This window comes from Gobio gobio, assembly GCF_949357685.1.
Source record: "Gobio gobio genome assembly, chromosome: 9".
Classification (NCBI taxonomy): Eukaryota; Metazoa; Chordata; class Actinopteri; order Cypriniformes; family Gobionidae; genus Gobio; species Gobio gobio.
Window position 1 is genome coordinate 41,830,630 of NC_137115.1, and position 18,494 is coordinate 41,849,123.

The 18,494-nt window shown below is 38.1% G+C and overlaps 1 protein-coding gene across 3 annotated transcripts in view; it reads right to left on the minus strand.

Annotated features, from left to right (window-relative positions):
* Positions 1-4,007: 4,007 nt before the first annotated feature.
* The window catches only part of zc3h18 (zinc finger CCCH-type containing 18), a 52,055-nt gene continuing 37,568 nt past the window's right edge, over positions 4,008-18,494 (minus strand). For 2 of the 3 annotated variants that reach the window (XM_079825583.1, XM_079825584.1), the window contains exons 10-19: positions 13,128-13,313; positions 12,805-12,936; positions 12,582-12,677; positions 10,930-11,169; positions 7,136-7,246; positions 6,827-7,023; positions 5,940-6,130; positions 5,754-5,853; positions 5,494-5,590; positions 4,008-5,080 (exon numbers count right to left, since the gene is read on the minus strand). In XM_079825583.1, the coding sequence (XP_079681709.1) occupies positions 4,855-5,080; positions 5,494-5,590; positions 5,754-5,853; positions 5,940-6,130; positions 6,827-7,023; positions 7,136-7,246; positions 10,930-11,169; positions 12,582-12,677; positions 12,805-12,936; positions 13,128-13,313 (1,576 nt within the window). In that variant the 3' untranslated portion in view covers positions 4,008-4,854. The remainder of the gene's footprint in view (positions 5,081-5,493; positions 5,591-5,753; positions 5,854-5,939; positions 6,131-6,826; positions 7,024-7,135; positions 7,247-10,929; positions 11,170-12,581; positions 12,678-12,804; positions 12,937-13,127; positions 13,314-18,494) is intronic. The other variant, XM_079825585.1, reaches the window with a different exon arrangement.

Here is an 18,494-nt window from a genome sequence, read left to right on the forward strand (position 1 = left end):
CATTTTATTGTTATCACTGAAACAAACTTAGTATAACTATTCCTGTCATTGACAGAGTTATAAAAGGACAGCTATAGGCACAAGAACAAAAGTTCACACAAATGAATAATTTATATAAAAGTTAAATAAATAGTAAATAAGTTATTATTATTTAAATAAATAATGTCTAAATAAAGTAGTGTTTTACAATAATACAAACATGTCTTCCTTTCAAGAAAGACTATGTTGGTTTATAAACATGTGACACATGCAACCTTTTTAGCTTATTCATATAAGCATATCAAACAGTTTAAGTACCTTATCAAAAATTGCATTTTAAAACAAACACGCCATGGTACATGAGACAAGTCTCTACAGCTTTGGTGGATATTGTCCTCTCTTACTGCTGAGGGACCACACAGGTACAGGCCACAGTCACTAGAATATTTTCAAACTCTAGAGAGTATTTGGACGGGTCTAATGGGCAAGGGACCTTCTTCAGGAATAAACGAGATTTCTTCACGGGCACAGAGTTGTAGGTCATGTTTTCAACCCCGTTAATGAGGCATCCATCACACAAACACTTTGCTTCCTCATATGATTTGGGGTACATATCTGGCACGTGCACAGTGCTGAAAATACAACAGATAGAAAGGCATGAGACGTGTAGCAGGTCACTAAATTTGGTGAAATTCAATATATATGACACAAACACAACTGTTTTATTTTAGGATTTTGTTTTGATATTTGAACACTACAAAACCGGACTCATAACAACTCCACCCACTTTTCCCCCATTCATTTTCGTTATAAAGCCAAACAAAGCACACAGGGCATTGTATGAGTATGCATAATATGAAAGAAATACATTTTGGAGATTATCGAGAGGCTGGTACGATTAGGTCATTAGCAATGCTTCACTGCTGAACAGGGTTCTGATTTCTCTGATATCTTCGTTCATGTTCGGAACACAAATTAAGATATTTTTTATGAAATCCGCAAGCTTTCTGATTTAACACATTTTCTTAATTAACACTTTCAAGGCGTTGAAAGGTAGGAAAGACATTGTTAAAATAGTCCATGTGACTACAGCGGTTCAACCTTAATTTTACGAAGTGACGAGAATACTTTTTGTGCGCAAAAAAACGACAACTTTATTCAACAATCTCTTTTCTTTCATGTCAGTCTCCTAAGCTGTTGACGTAGTAAATTCAGAGCAGTGCTTTGTCAGAACGCCGGCTTACCATTGGCCGAAGCTGTTCACGTGAGCACCACGACGCAAGCGTGTGATGCTGACGCAGGAGCTAGCCAATGGTGAGCTGCCGTTCTGCTGTAAAACTCAGAAGTGTAAAAGACTGACACGGAAGAGATTGTTGAATAAAGTTGTTATTTTTGTTTGTTTTTTGCACAAAAAAAGTATTCTCTTCGCTTCATTAAATTAAGGCTGAACCACTGGAGTCACATGGACTATTTTAATTAATAATGTCTTTCCTACATTTCTGTAGGCCTTGAAAATGGTAATGAAATTGCTGCCTATGGAGGGGCCTGAGAGCTCTCGGTTTTCATCAAAAATATCTTCATTTTGACAGAATTTTCATTTTTGGGTGAACTATCCCTTTAAATAGGTTGTAGAAAGAGCTGTATCTACCTTGTCCGCCAGGGGGCCAGTGAGCGCTCACTCTTGTGTGGTGAAGTCGGATCGGCGTCCACGCAGGAGTCCGCCGAATGACTGCTGTGCTTCGGATGCGAGCGTGTGGCGTCACTGGCGTGTGTAAGCATCGAGCTAAGTAACTTGGTGTGTGCCTTGCTGAAGCATCCCATATCCTTTCCTTCCACGATGTTCTCCGACAAGAAGAAAAATATTCCAAAAAACAGTGGGAACTGCAAGGTAAAGAATAAATAAACACAATAAATAGGGTGCAACATCAATTTCTTTATGAAGAAAAATAATTTTTCATAGGTTAAGACGACATGTATTACTTTGTAAAAAATATCTACCATAAACTTTTTTTCTACTTACCCACATAATTTGTTTAGACTTTATTATAAATTCTCAGAGTGATGCTTTAGTTCAATGCTCAGGTTGGCCTCAGGACTGTTATGGCCTTACAGCATAGAACGCTTATATTTATACTATACTCACCTGTTGTCCATCATCACCCAGGGAAAATCCGAGTAGGAGGAAATAGTAATAAATATTTACTTCCGTGCTTCCTCTTTCATATGAAGCGCTATTTAGTCTACACAAGCATCTTGAAAAAAATCCTTCAGACCTTCACTTTAAAAAAAAAAAAAAGTCTATTCATTAGCAGTCTGTCAGTTATTACTCAAATGAGCAATTTGAACTTTCAAATATGAATAATATGAATGAGAAAGTGGGAGTGTTTCTGCTCTCATATCGCCAGCAAGTGACAAACTTCATTCATTAAACGCAGTACTTCAGTCATTTATAGTTATATATTTCTTTGATAGGATAGGGGAGATGTAAGTATTAAACTTATTAAAAAAACACACATCCTGTAATAATTAGCTCCATTAATATTACTCACAAGAGGTGATGCAAGACGTGTGTCACAAAACATTTGCCAAACTTACCCTGCATTTCACTATAAGGCTAAATCGAATATCATTAACATGTACAGGTATCGCCAATATTCAGATGGAGGAAATGTTCCCTTTTCTGAGCATTTTGTGACCTTTTCAAATCCCTGGAAGAGTGAATGTGGAGAGATTTGTGGGAGCCCCCTGGATGTTTTGGTTGTGACAAAAGAGCCCTCAATAACAGGTCATTCATTAACTAAAATGAGCTTTGATAGCAGTTTTCTGTGGGGTTGCCATCACGGGACAAGACCAAGTGAATTTCCCAACAGCATCATGATCAGCCCAAAAACATCTCCCCAGGAGTCCCCTAAGCTTCATGCATGAATTCTATACATTCTACGAAGAATGTGAAACTGATGATTCAATCACACATATTTAACATGGCATCAACATTAAGAAACTATAATATTAGCACTTTTGTATTACTCTGAAATAACTATAGTATTCAAAGCAGATTGCACATTTAGTCTATGTATTAAATATTCTAATATTTATTAATGAACCATTTGTTTTTATAGTCAACTTTTTACTGCTTCTGATTTATACAATGACCCAATTTGTTTTTATTTAACACCATGCCAGCTACCACAGCTATATTCATGGCGAGAAAAAAATTGATATAAAAAGTAAAAATATCAAATAAAAAAAGTTTATCTGATGATTTTAAAACTAAATCTGGCCTCACTTCATTACAAGTCAACTGAACAGTAGAGAATCAAGACATCACAGTCCATTAAAATATGCGTCAGAAATAAAGGATTCGGGCAAGAGGGTCATAAAGGGGCATCACCCATTAACAAAGCCAGATTGGTTAGTCTGGAGTGACCCATTCGAGAGCAAGTGTAGAATGTTGTCCACCAACCATAGAATTGATTTAGTAAAGTTTATCTATTACACCGATCCCATTTGGCTTGCCATTGTTTGAGGATATAAGCATCTATAATAGGTTTGAGATCTGAAGGTGGATCATTTGTTAAGCTCCCAATATTTTGACGCCAACCGCATATCATATTGTATTCAGCTGCACTGACACTAGAGCACCACAGTAATAGCACGAAACACAATGGCTTAATCATTTAAAATGACTCATGAAAGAATGTGGGTGCATCACAGAAGAGTATTACAAATTATTTAACTCTTACAACTGGTGACGTAAAAATGTACAAACAAAGGGAGATGAATAATGTTCCAACCCTGTCAATGGATGATCTCACTAATTTGTTTTAGGTGTTGATACTAAGCTGCAGACGGAGGACTGTGGAACAACAAACAGAACCAAGTAATCAAAAAAAAGCACAAACTGATGATGATGTGCGCACATGCTCTGCAGAAACAAAGACCTTCATATGCGCACAGCCGGGGAAAGTCTTTCATTAGATGTCATCTTTCCATCAAAGAGGAATCATTTCAACAGATGTATTCTCTTTATCAAAATAGTTTATTTAGAAGCTTTTTTTTCCTGTCACAAAAAGCAAGACGGAATTATTCCTTATCTCCAGGTGTCCCCATTGCAGCCTCTCACACTTTCAACTAAAAATGAGGGACAAATAAAATGCAGGTTTTCACTTGAAAAGCTAGGGGGGGGGGGGGGGGGGGAAAGAGAGACAATGCAGAATCTTAAAAAAAAAGCAATACTTCACATCACTGTCATTGGTTCTCTAGAATCATACACTTTAAGCAACAGGTATTGTGTCATCTGGCTTTGTAGTTGTACATGGTGAAAAATAGTAATGGCTAAACACGTGGCGGTGGATAGACAAATTCATCGGTTATGGTGGACTTTTGAAACGGTAAAGGCTCTGAAAATGCAGTTCTGGATTCTTCGAGCAGGACCGACGTCGAATGCGCAGATGCGTCCAGGATGGTCCAAGCATCTTAAGTATACACCTGTCCACCGTAACTCGCCCCATAAAATAACAGGAGTAAGGAAAAAGCAACTAGAATATGAGGGAGAAGGGATTGTGGCGGGATGCAGAGCAAAAATGAGCACTGAATGTACACAGGGTTTTTTTTTATCTTGAGACACTACAAGTAAACATTCCATCCTCCTGCGAAAACAAACAAGTGAACAGCGCCACTTATCAACTTTATCACATCGATATAAAATCTAGACAACCTCTCTCTGAGGGCAAAACAAGCAGAAATGTAACTGCAGTCTCTTTTCCCTAGGACATTTATGCGAGACGTCCTTGGAGTTCAGAACGGCAACCATTTCCCCATTTCAGGCATACACTGGGCAAAAACGGATGTCCCAGTTGGATGACACCAGGTTTATTATTTCCCAGGGATTTTTGCCCTTTTGCGGGCTATGGCGTCCTCGACAGCCTTTAGCTGTTTTAGCAGCTCCTCACGGCGAGAAAGGGTGCTGCTCGGCTTGCCCGAGCCAGAACTAGAAGCGGAGCCAGAACCGGATCCAGCCCCGGTCGCAGGAGGTTTACCTGCAGACACGGCAGCAGGGCCTTTCCCAGAAGACTTGGGTGGAGGAGATAGAGGACGCTTCCTGGAGAGGGGAAAACAAAGAGAATTGACAAAAAATTTGCGAACATGGGATATTTTTAAGTCTTTAGTCTTAGTCACAGAATGATAAAGCTTTTTGTTATAAAACACCTTGATCCACCATACACATAAAAAGGGAACTAAAGCAGACCAAACCTGGGGATTTTTTTTGATAAAAGCTAGAATAATAAAAACTACTCTCAGTCACTGCTCAACGTATATATACGTTGCACGTTATCTATACTAACAGAAATTTTATAAAAGGGCAATTTATAGTTCTCATGCAAACAAATCAAATGAATACATTTATATACAAGCAAAAAAAAATTCAAACAAGAACATGTCAATTGACGGAAACCACCACATATTTGCAGGGATATTCAGAAGAGTGTGAGAAAAGAAAGTGGCAGTGGGTACCTTTCTCCTTGTGGTGGCATGGGTCGAGGACCTTGGCCTTTGGGCCGATCCATTCTGGGAGACAGCGGGGGTCGCCCGGGCATTCTCCTGTCTCGACCTATGGAGAGATCAGAGAGTGGTGCTTGAGGAACCGAGAGAGCAGATTGCGGTGAGGTGCACCACTGATATCTGGACATCTTTTGAGCAAAGACCTTAAGCACAACTGTATCTAGAGGGGTTTTCTAATGGACAGTGAAGGTGTCATATGTCGTGTTGTTTACCTCTGTCAGGTGACATCGCTATCCTCTTGCTGAGAGGCGAAGGGGGTCGCTCTTTATCGGCAGGAAAGTACCTTTTCCTATTGCCTCTGTCGGTTTGTTGCTGGCCAAAGAAGAAATAAAGAAGTCGTTCATCCATCATGCACTTCTACACAGCTGCTTGAAAGTAAAAGCACCTTCCCCGTTTACCTTGTTTAGCAGGGTGAGTTTGATGTCCTTGTGAGAGCCGTATCCTCCTGGAGGACCCATAGGCGGCGGGTGCATGGGGTGACCTCTGTTTCCAGATCTAGGCATGCCGGAGCTGGCCTTAGGGGGGAGACCGGAGGGGTCCACTCGTTTCCGCTCATCTCTGAAAGGCTCGTCTTTCTTTGGCGGTTTTCCTTGAAAGGACACCACACAAAACAGCAGTGTTAATTTAGTTTTACTTGTATAGTATTATAGTAGTTATTACTATTTTTTACATTTTCATTTTAGTTTAAGTTTTTTTTTTTTTTTATGTGCTTCTCTCATTTGTATTAGTTTTTTCGGTTACACTTAATTTTAAGGTGACGTAGTTACATTGTACTTACTCAAGTACTGATACTATTAATTAAACTAAATGTACTTACTATAGAGTTACATTATAATTTACTTGTTACTATAATAAGTACATGTAGTAACATGTACCTATGTCACCTTAAAATAGTGTTACTAATTTCTCTACTTGGCTTTAATTTATTTTTATTTCAGTTTTAGTTGTTTTAGCACTTCAGTAGCACTTCACAAAAAGGTTTCATTAGTTAATGCATTAGTTAATATGAAATAACTATGAGCAATACATTTTTACAGCATTTGTCAATATTAGTTAATAAAAAAAAGTTGTTCATTGTTCGTGTTAGTTCACATCACAAAAATAAATGTTGCCTTGAAAACTAATTTAAATAAAATAGTTTTTTAGTGTAATATTTATATTTTATTTAAGTTTTAATTCATCTAACGGGAAAAAAAAAGTTTTAGTTTACAATAACAATAAAATTATATTTATGGCTTATTCGATTTGTACTTCAAAAAATGTGACAGTCACTGAGCCACAGTACCTCTGTCTTTGTTGGGGCCCCTGTCCCGTGGAGGGCCCCTTTCCTTGCGTGCATGGCCTGGAGTGGGTGATCGGGAGCTGGCGGAGGACACGGGGCTGGCCAGGTCAGCGTACATGTCATCAGAGTCAGCGCTCCTGACCGAGCTACTGCTGGAGGAGGCGGAGGATACAGATGACACGCTACTGACCGACAGAGACCTGCAAAACCGCACAGACATTTGGTGATACCATGATATTTACATATGACCTTTTCAATTGAGAGGATTTTTTGTTTTTTGTTTGGACTCTACTGTCTGTGTGCACAACATACCTAGATTTGTGCGATCCGGAACGGGACCGGGAGAGAGAGGCAGAGGAGGAATGGGATTTTGAGCTGGAGCCAGAAAAACTGCTGCCACTTAGACTGCCACTCGCTGTTCGCCTGCAGGAGAAACAGACAGGAAGCGAGAGAGAAATGTTGGTCACGCACTGGAGACAGAATTAGTGTGGTTAATTGGTGCAGTTTGCAAACAAACTGGTTCTTACAGGTTACAGATTTGGTTCAGTCTGATGAATACTTCACCGAATTAACTATTGAATTAACCGTTTTGTCAATCAACTATCTGATAATGAAGCAAGAGCTCTTATGTACATGATTTATATTATATATGTATATACCTCTTTCTGCTCAGTGTCCCTTGGTTAGAGATGGCTTTGATTTGAATAGCAATTTTCCAAATGACTATATATATATTTTTTACTTTCACTTCTGCAATAATCTGCTGAGTGTCTTGTTTAAAAAGAGACCACGCTTAGCATTCATGAATTACAACCATTAGGTTATCTACTCTCAAAAAGGGTGGTGACAGTTAACAGGTTAAGGTTAATTCAGACCTCGGCATTTCTGTAATCATTACAACTCTGCAAGTAAAAAATCCAAAGCAAAGGGAAGAACATACATCTGTGCATCCACGTCACATTTGACGTTCTTCTGCTTGACAACTGAGAATGTTCCTCTTTGACAATAACTATGGAACAGTACAACATAACCTTTTAAAATGGAAGCCAGTTCTCATAATTAAAATGAATTTACAGAGAGTATGTCACAGCAAAATGGTAACAGACTTTACAGACTTCCTTTAAATAAACACCATTTCAGCACACGTACATTCTATTAGTTTTTATTATACACACTACCATTCAAAATAAAATTAAAATCAATACTTTTATTCAGGACTTGGATCAAAAGTGTGAATTAAATAGTTACTTTTTTGTCCTTATTCTTTGAATTTTCTAGGCCGCCCTAGCCTGGATGCCAGCCGAATTTAGCCCTGCCCACAACATTTGAGTTCATGAAATTCGGTCAGGACTTGATCCGTTGTGGAGGAACTATGCACGAACGGAGCTGTTCAGACCAATGAAATTGTCAGGGCGGGCTTTATACGATGACGGACAGATGATGAACAGTAACGCAAGCATTCACGTCACCAAAGAGCGCTTGGGTTGAATTCGTTCTAATCCTAAACTGAGAACTTGTTCGTATATGCATTCACCTTTACTATTTCTCTCAAAGATGATGATCGTGGTGGTAAGTACTCTGTGTATCCTTAAATTATTTTTTACAACACCGGCACATATCGTTTACACTCATCTTCTTCTACTTATTCCAGCGTGCGTGCAGTTGAGTTCTGTTGACAACTATGCGTTGCTCCGTTGTTCTGATTGGTTGTAGGTCTATCCAATTGAGGTCTTTCCTGGTTCGGTTAAAACACGCCCCATAATCACAACCCAATGGAGCAGTATCAGACTCATATCTGACTAGAATTGAGTCCGACGACGTCAGGCTAGGGCTGCCCCCTAATAATCGACTAATCGTTAGTCGACCAAAAATGTTATTAGTTGGTTTGGGCGCAGAGAAAAAAAACTTGTGGCGAAGTCACATAGTCCGTGAGGAACAGATCTGCCTTTGGAAAAAAAGACCACAAACAGGACGCGCTTTCTGTCGTCTCGGCCTCTGTGAAATTGAGGTAAAAAAATAAACCAAAACTCAGTGTAAACTTGCCTCACAGAGATGACAAATTTATCTATGAAACGTCAAGCGATTGTCAACCAATTCAAGTGGAAAGCAAATATACTCAGATTATGTAATCCATATGAAACATGCATATAGGCGCATCCACTGCTGCGGAGATGGAGAGTCAGCATCGTCGACTAAATCTCTGCAGTTGAAAACATTATCAAGAAATTATTAAAATGTATAGACAGTCTCCTTACTATTTCACGACACATTCTTAATCACTACTTTTGCCGGTGCGCTGTGGCAATGTGTGCTCTTGAGCACTGATATTGTAAATAAGCTATTAAAGGCTCATTATGATTATTTATATGGCTTATTGATATACATTAGTCAACTAATTTTTCACATGCACCCCACATTTCAAAATGAATCCAAACATGCGAGCTGCAAAATGAGGTAGCAAGTAACTTCTCAACCTAACGCATCCCTAACAGACATCTCCCTAATAGTGCATTGTTTGATTGTGGATTGTTTGATTGGCTATTTCTTTTGTGAGTGATAATTTTTTTGGCAAAGGGGAATAAGGCACAAAATATCTTGTAGACATGGCCAATTAAACAACTACCAACCCACTCGCAATACCCAACTGCAGAGCAAGAACCTACAAGTTTTGCATGGGCAAGCACCAGCCACAAATCCAGATGTATCAGATGTGTCCTAAATGCCAACTGCATCTGGCCAAATGCCAATGACATAATGACAGTTATGATAACTACGACAAATCAACAAAAGCTTCTTTGTGCTGAGGCATTAGAACCAGCGGGACAGGAGATTTTCCTGAACACCCACACAGGGTATTCCACATCCACAGCGAAACTTCACTCTCACTGCTACAGATCACAGAACTGTCACATGCTGCTTCCGTGTGCTGAAAAGCGGCCTTTCTTGACTCTCACTCTCTCTCTCACACAAACAAAAACAGACATGCTGTGTTCAGCCTATAACACTGATCATTGGGAACAGTTCATATGCAAATACACTCAAAACGCAAAATGTCAAAAACAAAAAAAACAAGCACACTAATCAAGATAGAAACTAAAATCTCCAGCTCTTATGATGCAATCCTTAAAGAACCTTAAATAAAAATTCCACTATTTATTACTAACCCTATAATTAAAATAAAAACTAAACTAAAATAATAATAAATGAACGTGATTGGGGTTTTGCAAAAAGTTCCAAAATTACAAATAATAATTAATAGTATATAAATTATTTTAAACAGGCATCAAACTCCCAGTCCAAAGGTCCTTGCACACGGAGTCCGAAATTCTCATCTGAAATTTTCACAAGTTAAAAAATAATAACAAGCTCATGTAGTGTCAATCACGTTTATACGCTGCCCTGTCTCTGAAACTTTCGTCCGTCATAAAAAAATTCAGACTGGGTTCGATTTTCAGTGTTTTTCGCATCAGATTCCGTAGCAAGCATTTTGAGAGAGCCACATGATGACAAAAAAGAAAAAAACGCATATGAAGATTTCGACTCAGTGTGCAAAGACCTTAAAAGGCCATATGTAATGTTTTTTTTTTTTTTTCATTTTGGAACTTGACAATCCCAATCCTTATCACCTCATGTGTGTCACCTCTCGTGTTTAACAAAATAAAGAAAATGTGTAAAGGTTTGGAATAGTGCTGTCAACTTGAAAAATATTGATATGTGATACCATTTTTCGTACAACAGGGAAAGCTGGCATATGTATTTGACCATTTAAGCACAATAAGCCGATTTGGTGTGAGCGCAAAACCTGTGGGAACAATACAACCAGAGGGAATGAAATCGGAGAGAAATGACAGCGAAAACGCGCAGCTAGTATCAGTGTATTGATACTACAGAAAAGGAGTATTGGAACCGTTTCAGGTATTTCAGTATCAAAACATATCAAATTCAAGATTTTTGAGAATTTTTTTTTATTTGGAACAACATGACGTGTAAATAATTATAGAATTTTCATTTTTGGGTGGACGATCCTTGTAAATGGCCGTAAAACAACTTTGCAAAGAGCGATAGTTTATGTTAATGTCAGAATGAACATGTAACGTGTGCTGTACCTGCGAGGTGGGTTGTGCTGTTGACGTTCTTTCTTACGTCCTTCTCTCATGTTTGGGGGTTCTTTCGGTTCTTTGGGTGCAGGAGGTCTTCCAGGTGGACGGGGGTTGGGGGGCTTTCCTGCCTCCGTGATTGGCTTGGGTGGTTTCCCCAGCTGTTCAGGCAACGAGGGGCTGGGCATCATTTTGGGAGGTCCTTTCTCCCTGCGAGGAGGGGGCAGTGCACCAGGCTTCAACGGGTGGCTGAATGAAAATATGTTATTTTCACGTGCATGCAGTGAGTTAACAAGGGGACCAGTTCTGACGACTACAGCTAGAATCAGCCAAAACGCTAAGCCTCAGTGTTTAACTGGCTGTGTTGATATAGATTTGAGGTACACAGCGGTTCAAAAGTTTGGGGATTTTTAAAAGTTTCTGAAAGTCATCTATTATGCTCACCAAGTATTAATTTGTTCGATTTATTAAACAAATATAGTAAAAACAGTAATACTGTGAAACATTACAATTTAAAATGTCTGAATTTTCAGCATCATTATCACGTCACATGATACATTTTTTTTCGGGATTCTTTGATGAATAGAAAGTTCAAAATAACAACAAAAATTTTAATCAAAACCTTTTGTAATATTATTAATGTCTTTACAGTCATGTTTGATCAATTTAATCAGGAATGTAATCAGCTTAAGACCCCCACCAAATGTATTATTATTATTATTGCCTTAAATTAATAAAGAAATATCCTACTACTGCAGTAAGACATACTATTTTACTGTAAAGTTAAGTTCTGTAGAATACTGTACTGAGTATTTAATAATAATCACAATCATATATTATAATGCATGGTACAATAAAAGTATTAACATATTAGTAATACTATTATTAACAATAATAAAAACTATAATTATTCTTATTTTATTTTACAGAACAGTAAAATTACAATGCTAACATTTATAGTTGTCTTCATTTCTTTGCTATCAATCATTGAGCTTTTATTTATTTTGGTGGAAAAACGCAGGGAGTTTTCTGATACTCTTTTTTGACAACAGATTTATAAATGATTCTCATTATGAATTTGGGGAAGATGGTTGGCGCATGTTGCATTCCCAAATGCAAATTATAAGGGACTCAAACACACAGCACTTACAGAGCAGCATTTACTGTGAAGCGAAACTGAAAATGAACGAATGCTCCAGAAACATGCAAGGGCGTCAGACTATATTTAAATAATTACAACAGCGATTTGATAATTGCACTAAGCCATATCACATTCTCACAACTATACATTGTCAAAATTCAACCGCCAACTGGCGAGTAACAACAGTTCAACACCGATTTGTACTCGCATTTGCTGCTTTGAACCCTGGCTATGCTAAGGGTGTCCCACAGACGATGCCACAATTTAGTAATTATAAAGGCAAATTCGTGATTTCAATCATCATACAGTAACCATTACCCCTCCCCCCAAACAATTTTCTTTTCACTCAATTCACGTGGGTCATATTTTTTAGGTAGGGAGTATAAATTATTATTATTTTTTTAAATCACACCAGTAAGCATGTCTTTCATGAAGAAAAAAATCGTACTAATCCCAAATTTTTGAACGACAGTGTATATACCATTTGTCTGGTTTTGAGAGCATGAGTGTGTGCATTTACCCTTTCACTGCAACAGGAGGCTGCTCAGCTTTGTTTTTATTAGTGTTTCTTTGTGCCGAGGGGGTTGGTGAGGGCGAGGAAGAGAAGGATCGCGATCTAGACAATGAAAAGTAAAGTGATTAATATAAGCAAACTTTCACAATAAAAACCAGCCATTTATAAATGTGGTATACTGAATGTACTGAATGTCATTAAATTAGCATGACAAATCATCATATCTTGCCTAGAGCGGCTTCCACTGAAAGAGCTGTGCTGAGAGGAGTGACTTGAGTAGGAACTCATTGATGAAGACCGTGAACGAGATCGGGAACGGGAAGAGCCAGAACCCGTGAACGATGAGGACCGGGATGAAGACCTGGAAAATTGGGAGAAGTAGATCAACGAAAATCAGTGGGGTCCCAAGTGTCTTTCTTTGTATGTACAAATATATGTTTCAAAAGAAAGAAAATCAGACATGTTACGAATGACGTGAGGGTAAATGTAAAATATTTTTTTTTTTGGTTGGTAAACTATCCCTTTAGCTAACAAGAAAACTTATTATCTTACCTAGACGAATTGGAAAGAGAAACTGAAGATCCAGAGGGCCTGTGTCGCCTACGGCCACGCGGAGGGGAGCCCATGAGACCAGGCCTTCTCCTAGGGGATTTAGACCTGCGCCAGGGGTCCTTCCATTCATCTGGCCTCTTGGGCAGTGGGACCATCTCCTTCTTAGTTGGTGGCTCCAATGGCCCTCTGAAAAGAAAAGCAGAAAAAGTAGATTTAGATAGAATGCACCAATAGTTTCTTTACCCTAGCAAACTCTCAATGAGTTTTAACAAGCACTTGCAATTATCTTAATGAAAACCAGGTTGAATTTCCACATTCTCAGTCAAAGAAAGAAGCGGTGTCATTGACATGAAGTTGGCACACATTTGTCCTCATCTCACTGAGACTCAACAGAAATACAAGTCTTCCTTAAGAAAATATCTGTTCCATTTCCTGAAAAACAATAGAAACCCCCCAAAATATGCATGCCAATTGTCGTTATGAAATAATACCATTATGTAACTAATATAGGTAATGTTATTATCAGATGGCATATGTTACAGAGACTTCACCATGTTTAAGTGTTCACAGGGAAGTGGAGTTGCAACAGTGATAAGACATTTCCAAATTGAATTATTTCTTGTAAAATGACAGTAAACTCAAGACAGTTCAGCAAATGACAGTTTATCAAAGTAATTTTGGATGCACATGAAAGCAGCAGACTATATCCTCTTCACTGACTTTGGAAGCCATCCAACTTTTCATCAGGAAGCAAGAGCTGCCAACAAGCTTCTCATAAGAAGCGTCAAATGTCTATTCAGTTGTATTTGTTTATGAGAGTGTCTTATGTAAGTCTTTGTAACAAAAAGTACACGCAAGACTTTCCCATTAGTTCCCACAAAACAGACCTAGAAATCTATTTTTTAAATATATAATTTAGTCAGCTAATATTCAAAAACAATTAATTAGCTCTATGATGTAGTTTAACATTTCTATCAATGGTAACTTTAGCCAACTTAATTTAGTGCTCTATGTTTGTTTTTTTGGTAATTAAATAATAACCACTGATCTTACTATGCAATTTACCATTTCTAGGGATAACACTGAAGCAAATGTAACATCCCTGAGTTTTAGTTGGCTACTATCCAAACACCATACCAGAAATGGGAGATGATATCAATGATATACAAACACTACCTCATATTTCCTGCACACTTCCTGCTCTGCAGACCAAGTAAACATTTGTTTTCTGGCAACTAGATATCTAGCTTTCAATCTTAAGTGTCTTTCCTTCACACAAAAGAGCGGGAAGATTTCCCCTGTGCTTCCTTTGAAAGAAATGAGAACCGTTAATAACATTTTTAAGTCATGACTTAATTTTTTTTAGGTTATTGGCTAGTAGTTAGTAGGGTTAGGATAGGAATAGAAAATCGATTCAAAGGGGACATTTCTGCATGCGCGCTGTTTTCACATTCACACACGTACAGGAGCCACCTCTTATATAATGCACGGACAAATACATACATAATTATTTCAAAACATCCTATACACAGTCATTTTTGTCGTATACTACGGGGCTGTTGAATGCTTGAATCTGCTTGGTTGGCAAATGTTCTAAGGTGTGCAATTATTTTCAGGGAAATGCACGGCTAAAGTAGTTCCAGGCAGGTCTTGACCGCATTACAGTTCCATATCACTACGCCAAATTATTTCAGTTATTTTAAAAAGGCCCTTACAGCCTACAACAACAAAAGAAGCAAACCCCACAATGACACCGACCAAGCAAATAAATATAGTAAACAATCGGATAAAAACGACAAATAATTTCCATGTTTAGTGAGACAAATTTAAGTTTCATTGAGTACGGAAAGCACATACTCTCTTTCTCCCGCTCTATCTGCTCTCCCATTCAGGCGCGCACACACACACAGTGCGGACACACACTCGCGCAGAAACGTGTTGTCAGCGCGACACTGACGATTTTATCAGTAAAATAGTTTAGCGACTTAAAAGCTACATGACATTTCTCACTAGCAAGGTAATAAAGGCGCTGTTCTTACGGTTTCATATTAGTAGACACTGCTGCCAAACACTGTTGAAAGAGACAAACAGACTGAGGAAATTCACATACGCTCTCTCTCTAATAACTCACTGCATTAATAACTTTCTGCTATCAGTGGCTCAAGCCTCCATTACTAGATCTAAAATGACGTTTTGGAATTAGCAACGGAGGCTTGAGTTTAGAGGCGTAAGAAATTAGTCCTGCACACTAGCGTTTTAAGGACAAAACCTGACGAATGACTTGAAATAAATAGTCTGAACACTGTTTTTAGGTGTGGTAACCATAGTATAAGCGGAATAATTGACTCCATGTTATTAGAAAAGTAATGCACACACCGCTTCGCATCATGACTGCATTACCACCTTTGGTGTGCATTATTTTTCTAATAATTCAATGGCCCGTCGTCAATTATTCCTTACTTAAATGAACAAATGGTTGAGAAAGAAAAACAGTATAGGCCTATTAGAGCCATGGATTGACAGCAAGGTTAAGAAAATCACTCTTTTTGCCTTTTGTTGGCACTGACTGCTCTAACGGCAACGTGTGTAGCAGTGATAACTCCCATTTTAAAAATAATATCATCAAGTAGGCCTATTTTATTTTGGTCTGCAATCTAATAAAAGTTAAATCAGAAAAAAAAAAAAAGTGTAGCTTAACTGCACCGGTTTCTGAATAGTAATTTAAATAGTGAAGGCTACATAATGAGTAAACGAATCACAAACATGACCATTGTAATTAAAATTATTTTATAAATACTATTTAGTTTAAATTCCGGTGTTTAATCTCATGCAAACGTTCGAAGTTTCCAATGTTGGCAGCTCCGTTATAGCATATTGGGAGCGTTATACTTTGCTGTAGATAATAATAAAAAAAAATTATATATATAATAATTTTTTAAAAATAATAATAATAAAAACCTCAAATATATAATCTTTAAATTACCTTTATCTAAATAAATAAAGCAGTCATTTTTAGACGATACAATCGGATATTGCGATATTTAAATAAATTACAAAGCAATTCATTGGTTTTATTTAACTCTGAAAATTTTCCGAGGTGTGTTGTGGTAAGAATAGCTGCGGGTAGCGCCAGTTGATTGCAGAGTACAACCATTCTACGTCATCAACCTAGAACGCAAACAAAATGGCGCCGCCCATTGTCCAAATATATAATGGATTTTTTAAATAACGTGGATCTTTCATGGGTTTTCTACTACATATTTCAGTAAGAGACAACATTTATGTTATATTAAGCCATACAAGTCTTAACACCATGGGATCCCTTTAAGGTGATTATCGATAAAATATTTTTTACAAATCGCCCAACCCTACTCTCCTATAATCCCATGTGGATGTTCATTTTCTCTAGGTATTCATAACTTGAGCTGTGCTAAATCAGACAGTCAGAAAAGTTAATCACTGAGTTCCAGTCCATTAAATGCTGTCAGCAGACTTTAGCGGTCACATCGCCTGACCAGCTGGCCCTCCAGTAATCCCATATACAAGTTTAATTTCTCTGGATATTCCTGCTCTATTTTCACAAAAGCAGTTAAGGCAAAAATTAAAGAATGGGAGTTTTTGAAAAAGTTGCTCATTAATCCCTGGGTTAATTAAAGATCATTACATTACAGCATTAGTTAAACTAAGGGCATTCCACATGTACACTTAAAGTATGCCTTTGAATGACTAACATGATTTAGCCTAGCACCTGGAATGTCCTTCTGGATGACGTCAAAGTAAACAAACCTGAGGCAGACCAAGTATTGCAGAGTACCTAAAAATAGAACAGACAAGCAAAGCTATTTTTAGATGTGGAATCTGAGCTCACTTTCCTGTTTGTACGAAGAAGAAAAAAAGGAAGAACATTATTCCGTGAAGAAATACTTGATGCAGAGCAGTAACATGGTAAATCCCCAATTTAAAAAAAACTAATTAAGTAACAAACAAAAAAGGGAGACAAATGCTTAGTTAAAAAATTGTTATCAAAATAAATAGTTCAAAGTATGTTATCAAATTTCTTAAAGTCACACTTTTTGTACGTTTCACTCTGTAATACAGGTGCAGGTCATATAATTAGAATATCATCAAAAAGTTGATTTATTTCACTAATTCCATTCAAAAAGTGAAACTTGTATATTATATTCATTCATTACACACAGACTGATATACTTCAAATGTTTATTTATTTTAATTTTGATGATTATAACTGACAACTAAGGAAAATCCCAAATTCAGCATCTCAGAAAATTTGAATGTTACTTAAGACCAACAAAAAAAAAAGGATTTTTAGAAATCTTGGCCAACTGAAAAGTATGAGCATGTACAGCACTTAATAGTTAGTTGGGGCTCCTTTTGCATGAATTACTGCAGCAATGCGGTGTGGCATGGAGTCGATCAGTCTGTGGCACTGCTCAGGTATTATGAGAGCCCAGGTTGCTCTTATAGTGGCCTTCAGCTCTTCTGCATTGTTGGGTTTGGCATATCGCATCTTCCTCTTCACAAGATTAACCTCTTCACAAGTTTAAGGTCAGGCGAGTTTGCTGGACAATTAAGAACAGGGATACCATGGTCCGTAAACCAGGTACTGGTTGGTTTGGCACTGTGTGCAGGTGCCAAGTCCTGTTGGAAAATGAAATCTGCATCTCCATAAAATTGGTCAGCAGAAGGAAGCATGAAGTGCTCTAAAACTTCCTGGTATACAGCTGCATTGACCTTGGACCTCAGAAAACACAGTGGACCAACACTAGCAGATGACATGGCACCCCAAACCATCCCTGACTGTGGAAACTTTACACTGGACCTCAAGCAATGTGGATTGTGTGCCTCTCCTCTCTTCCTCCAGACTCTGGGACCCTGATTTCCAAAGGAAATGCAAAATTTACTTTCATCAGAGAACATAACTTTGGACCACTCAGCAGCAGTCCAGTCCTTTTTGTCTTTAGCCCAGGCGAGACACTTCTGATGCTGTCTGTTGTCCAAGAGTGGCTTGACACAAGGAATGCGACAGCTGAAACCCATGTCTTGCATGCGTCTGTGCGTAGTGGTTCTCGAAGCACTGACTCCAGCTGAAGTCCACTCTTTGTGAATCTCCCCCACATTTTTGAATGGGTTTTCACAATCCTCTCCAGGGTGCAGTTATCCCTATTGCTTGTACACTTTTTTCTACCACATCTTTTCCTTCCCTTCGCCTCTCTATTAATGTGCTTGGACACAGAGCTCTGTGAACAGCCAGCCTCTATTGCAATGACCTTTTGTGTCTTGCCCTCCTTGTGCAAGGTGTCAATGGTCGTCTTTTGGACAACTGTCAAGTCAGCAGTCTTCCCCATG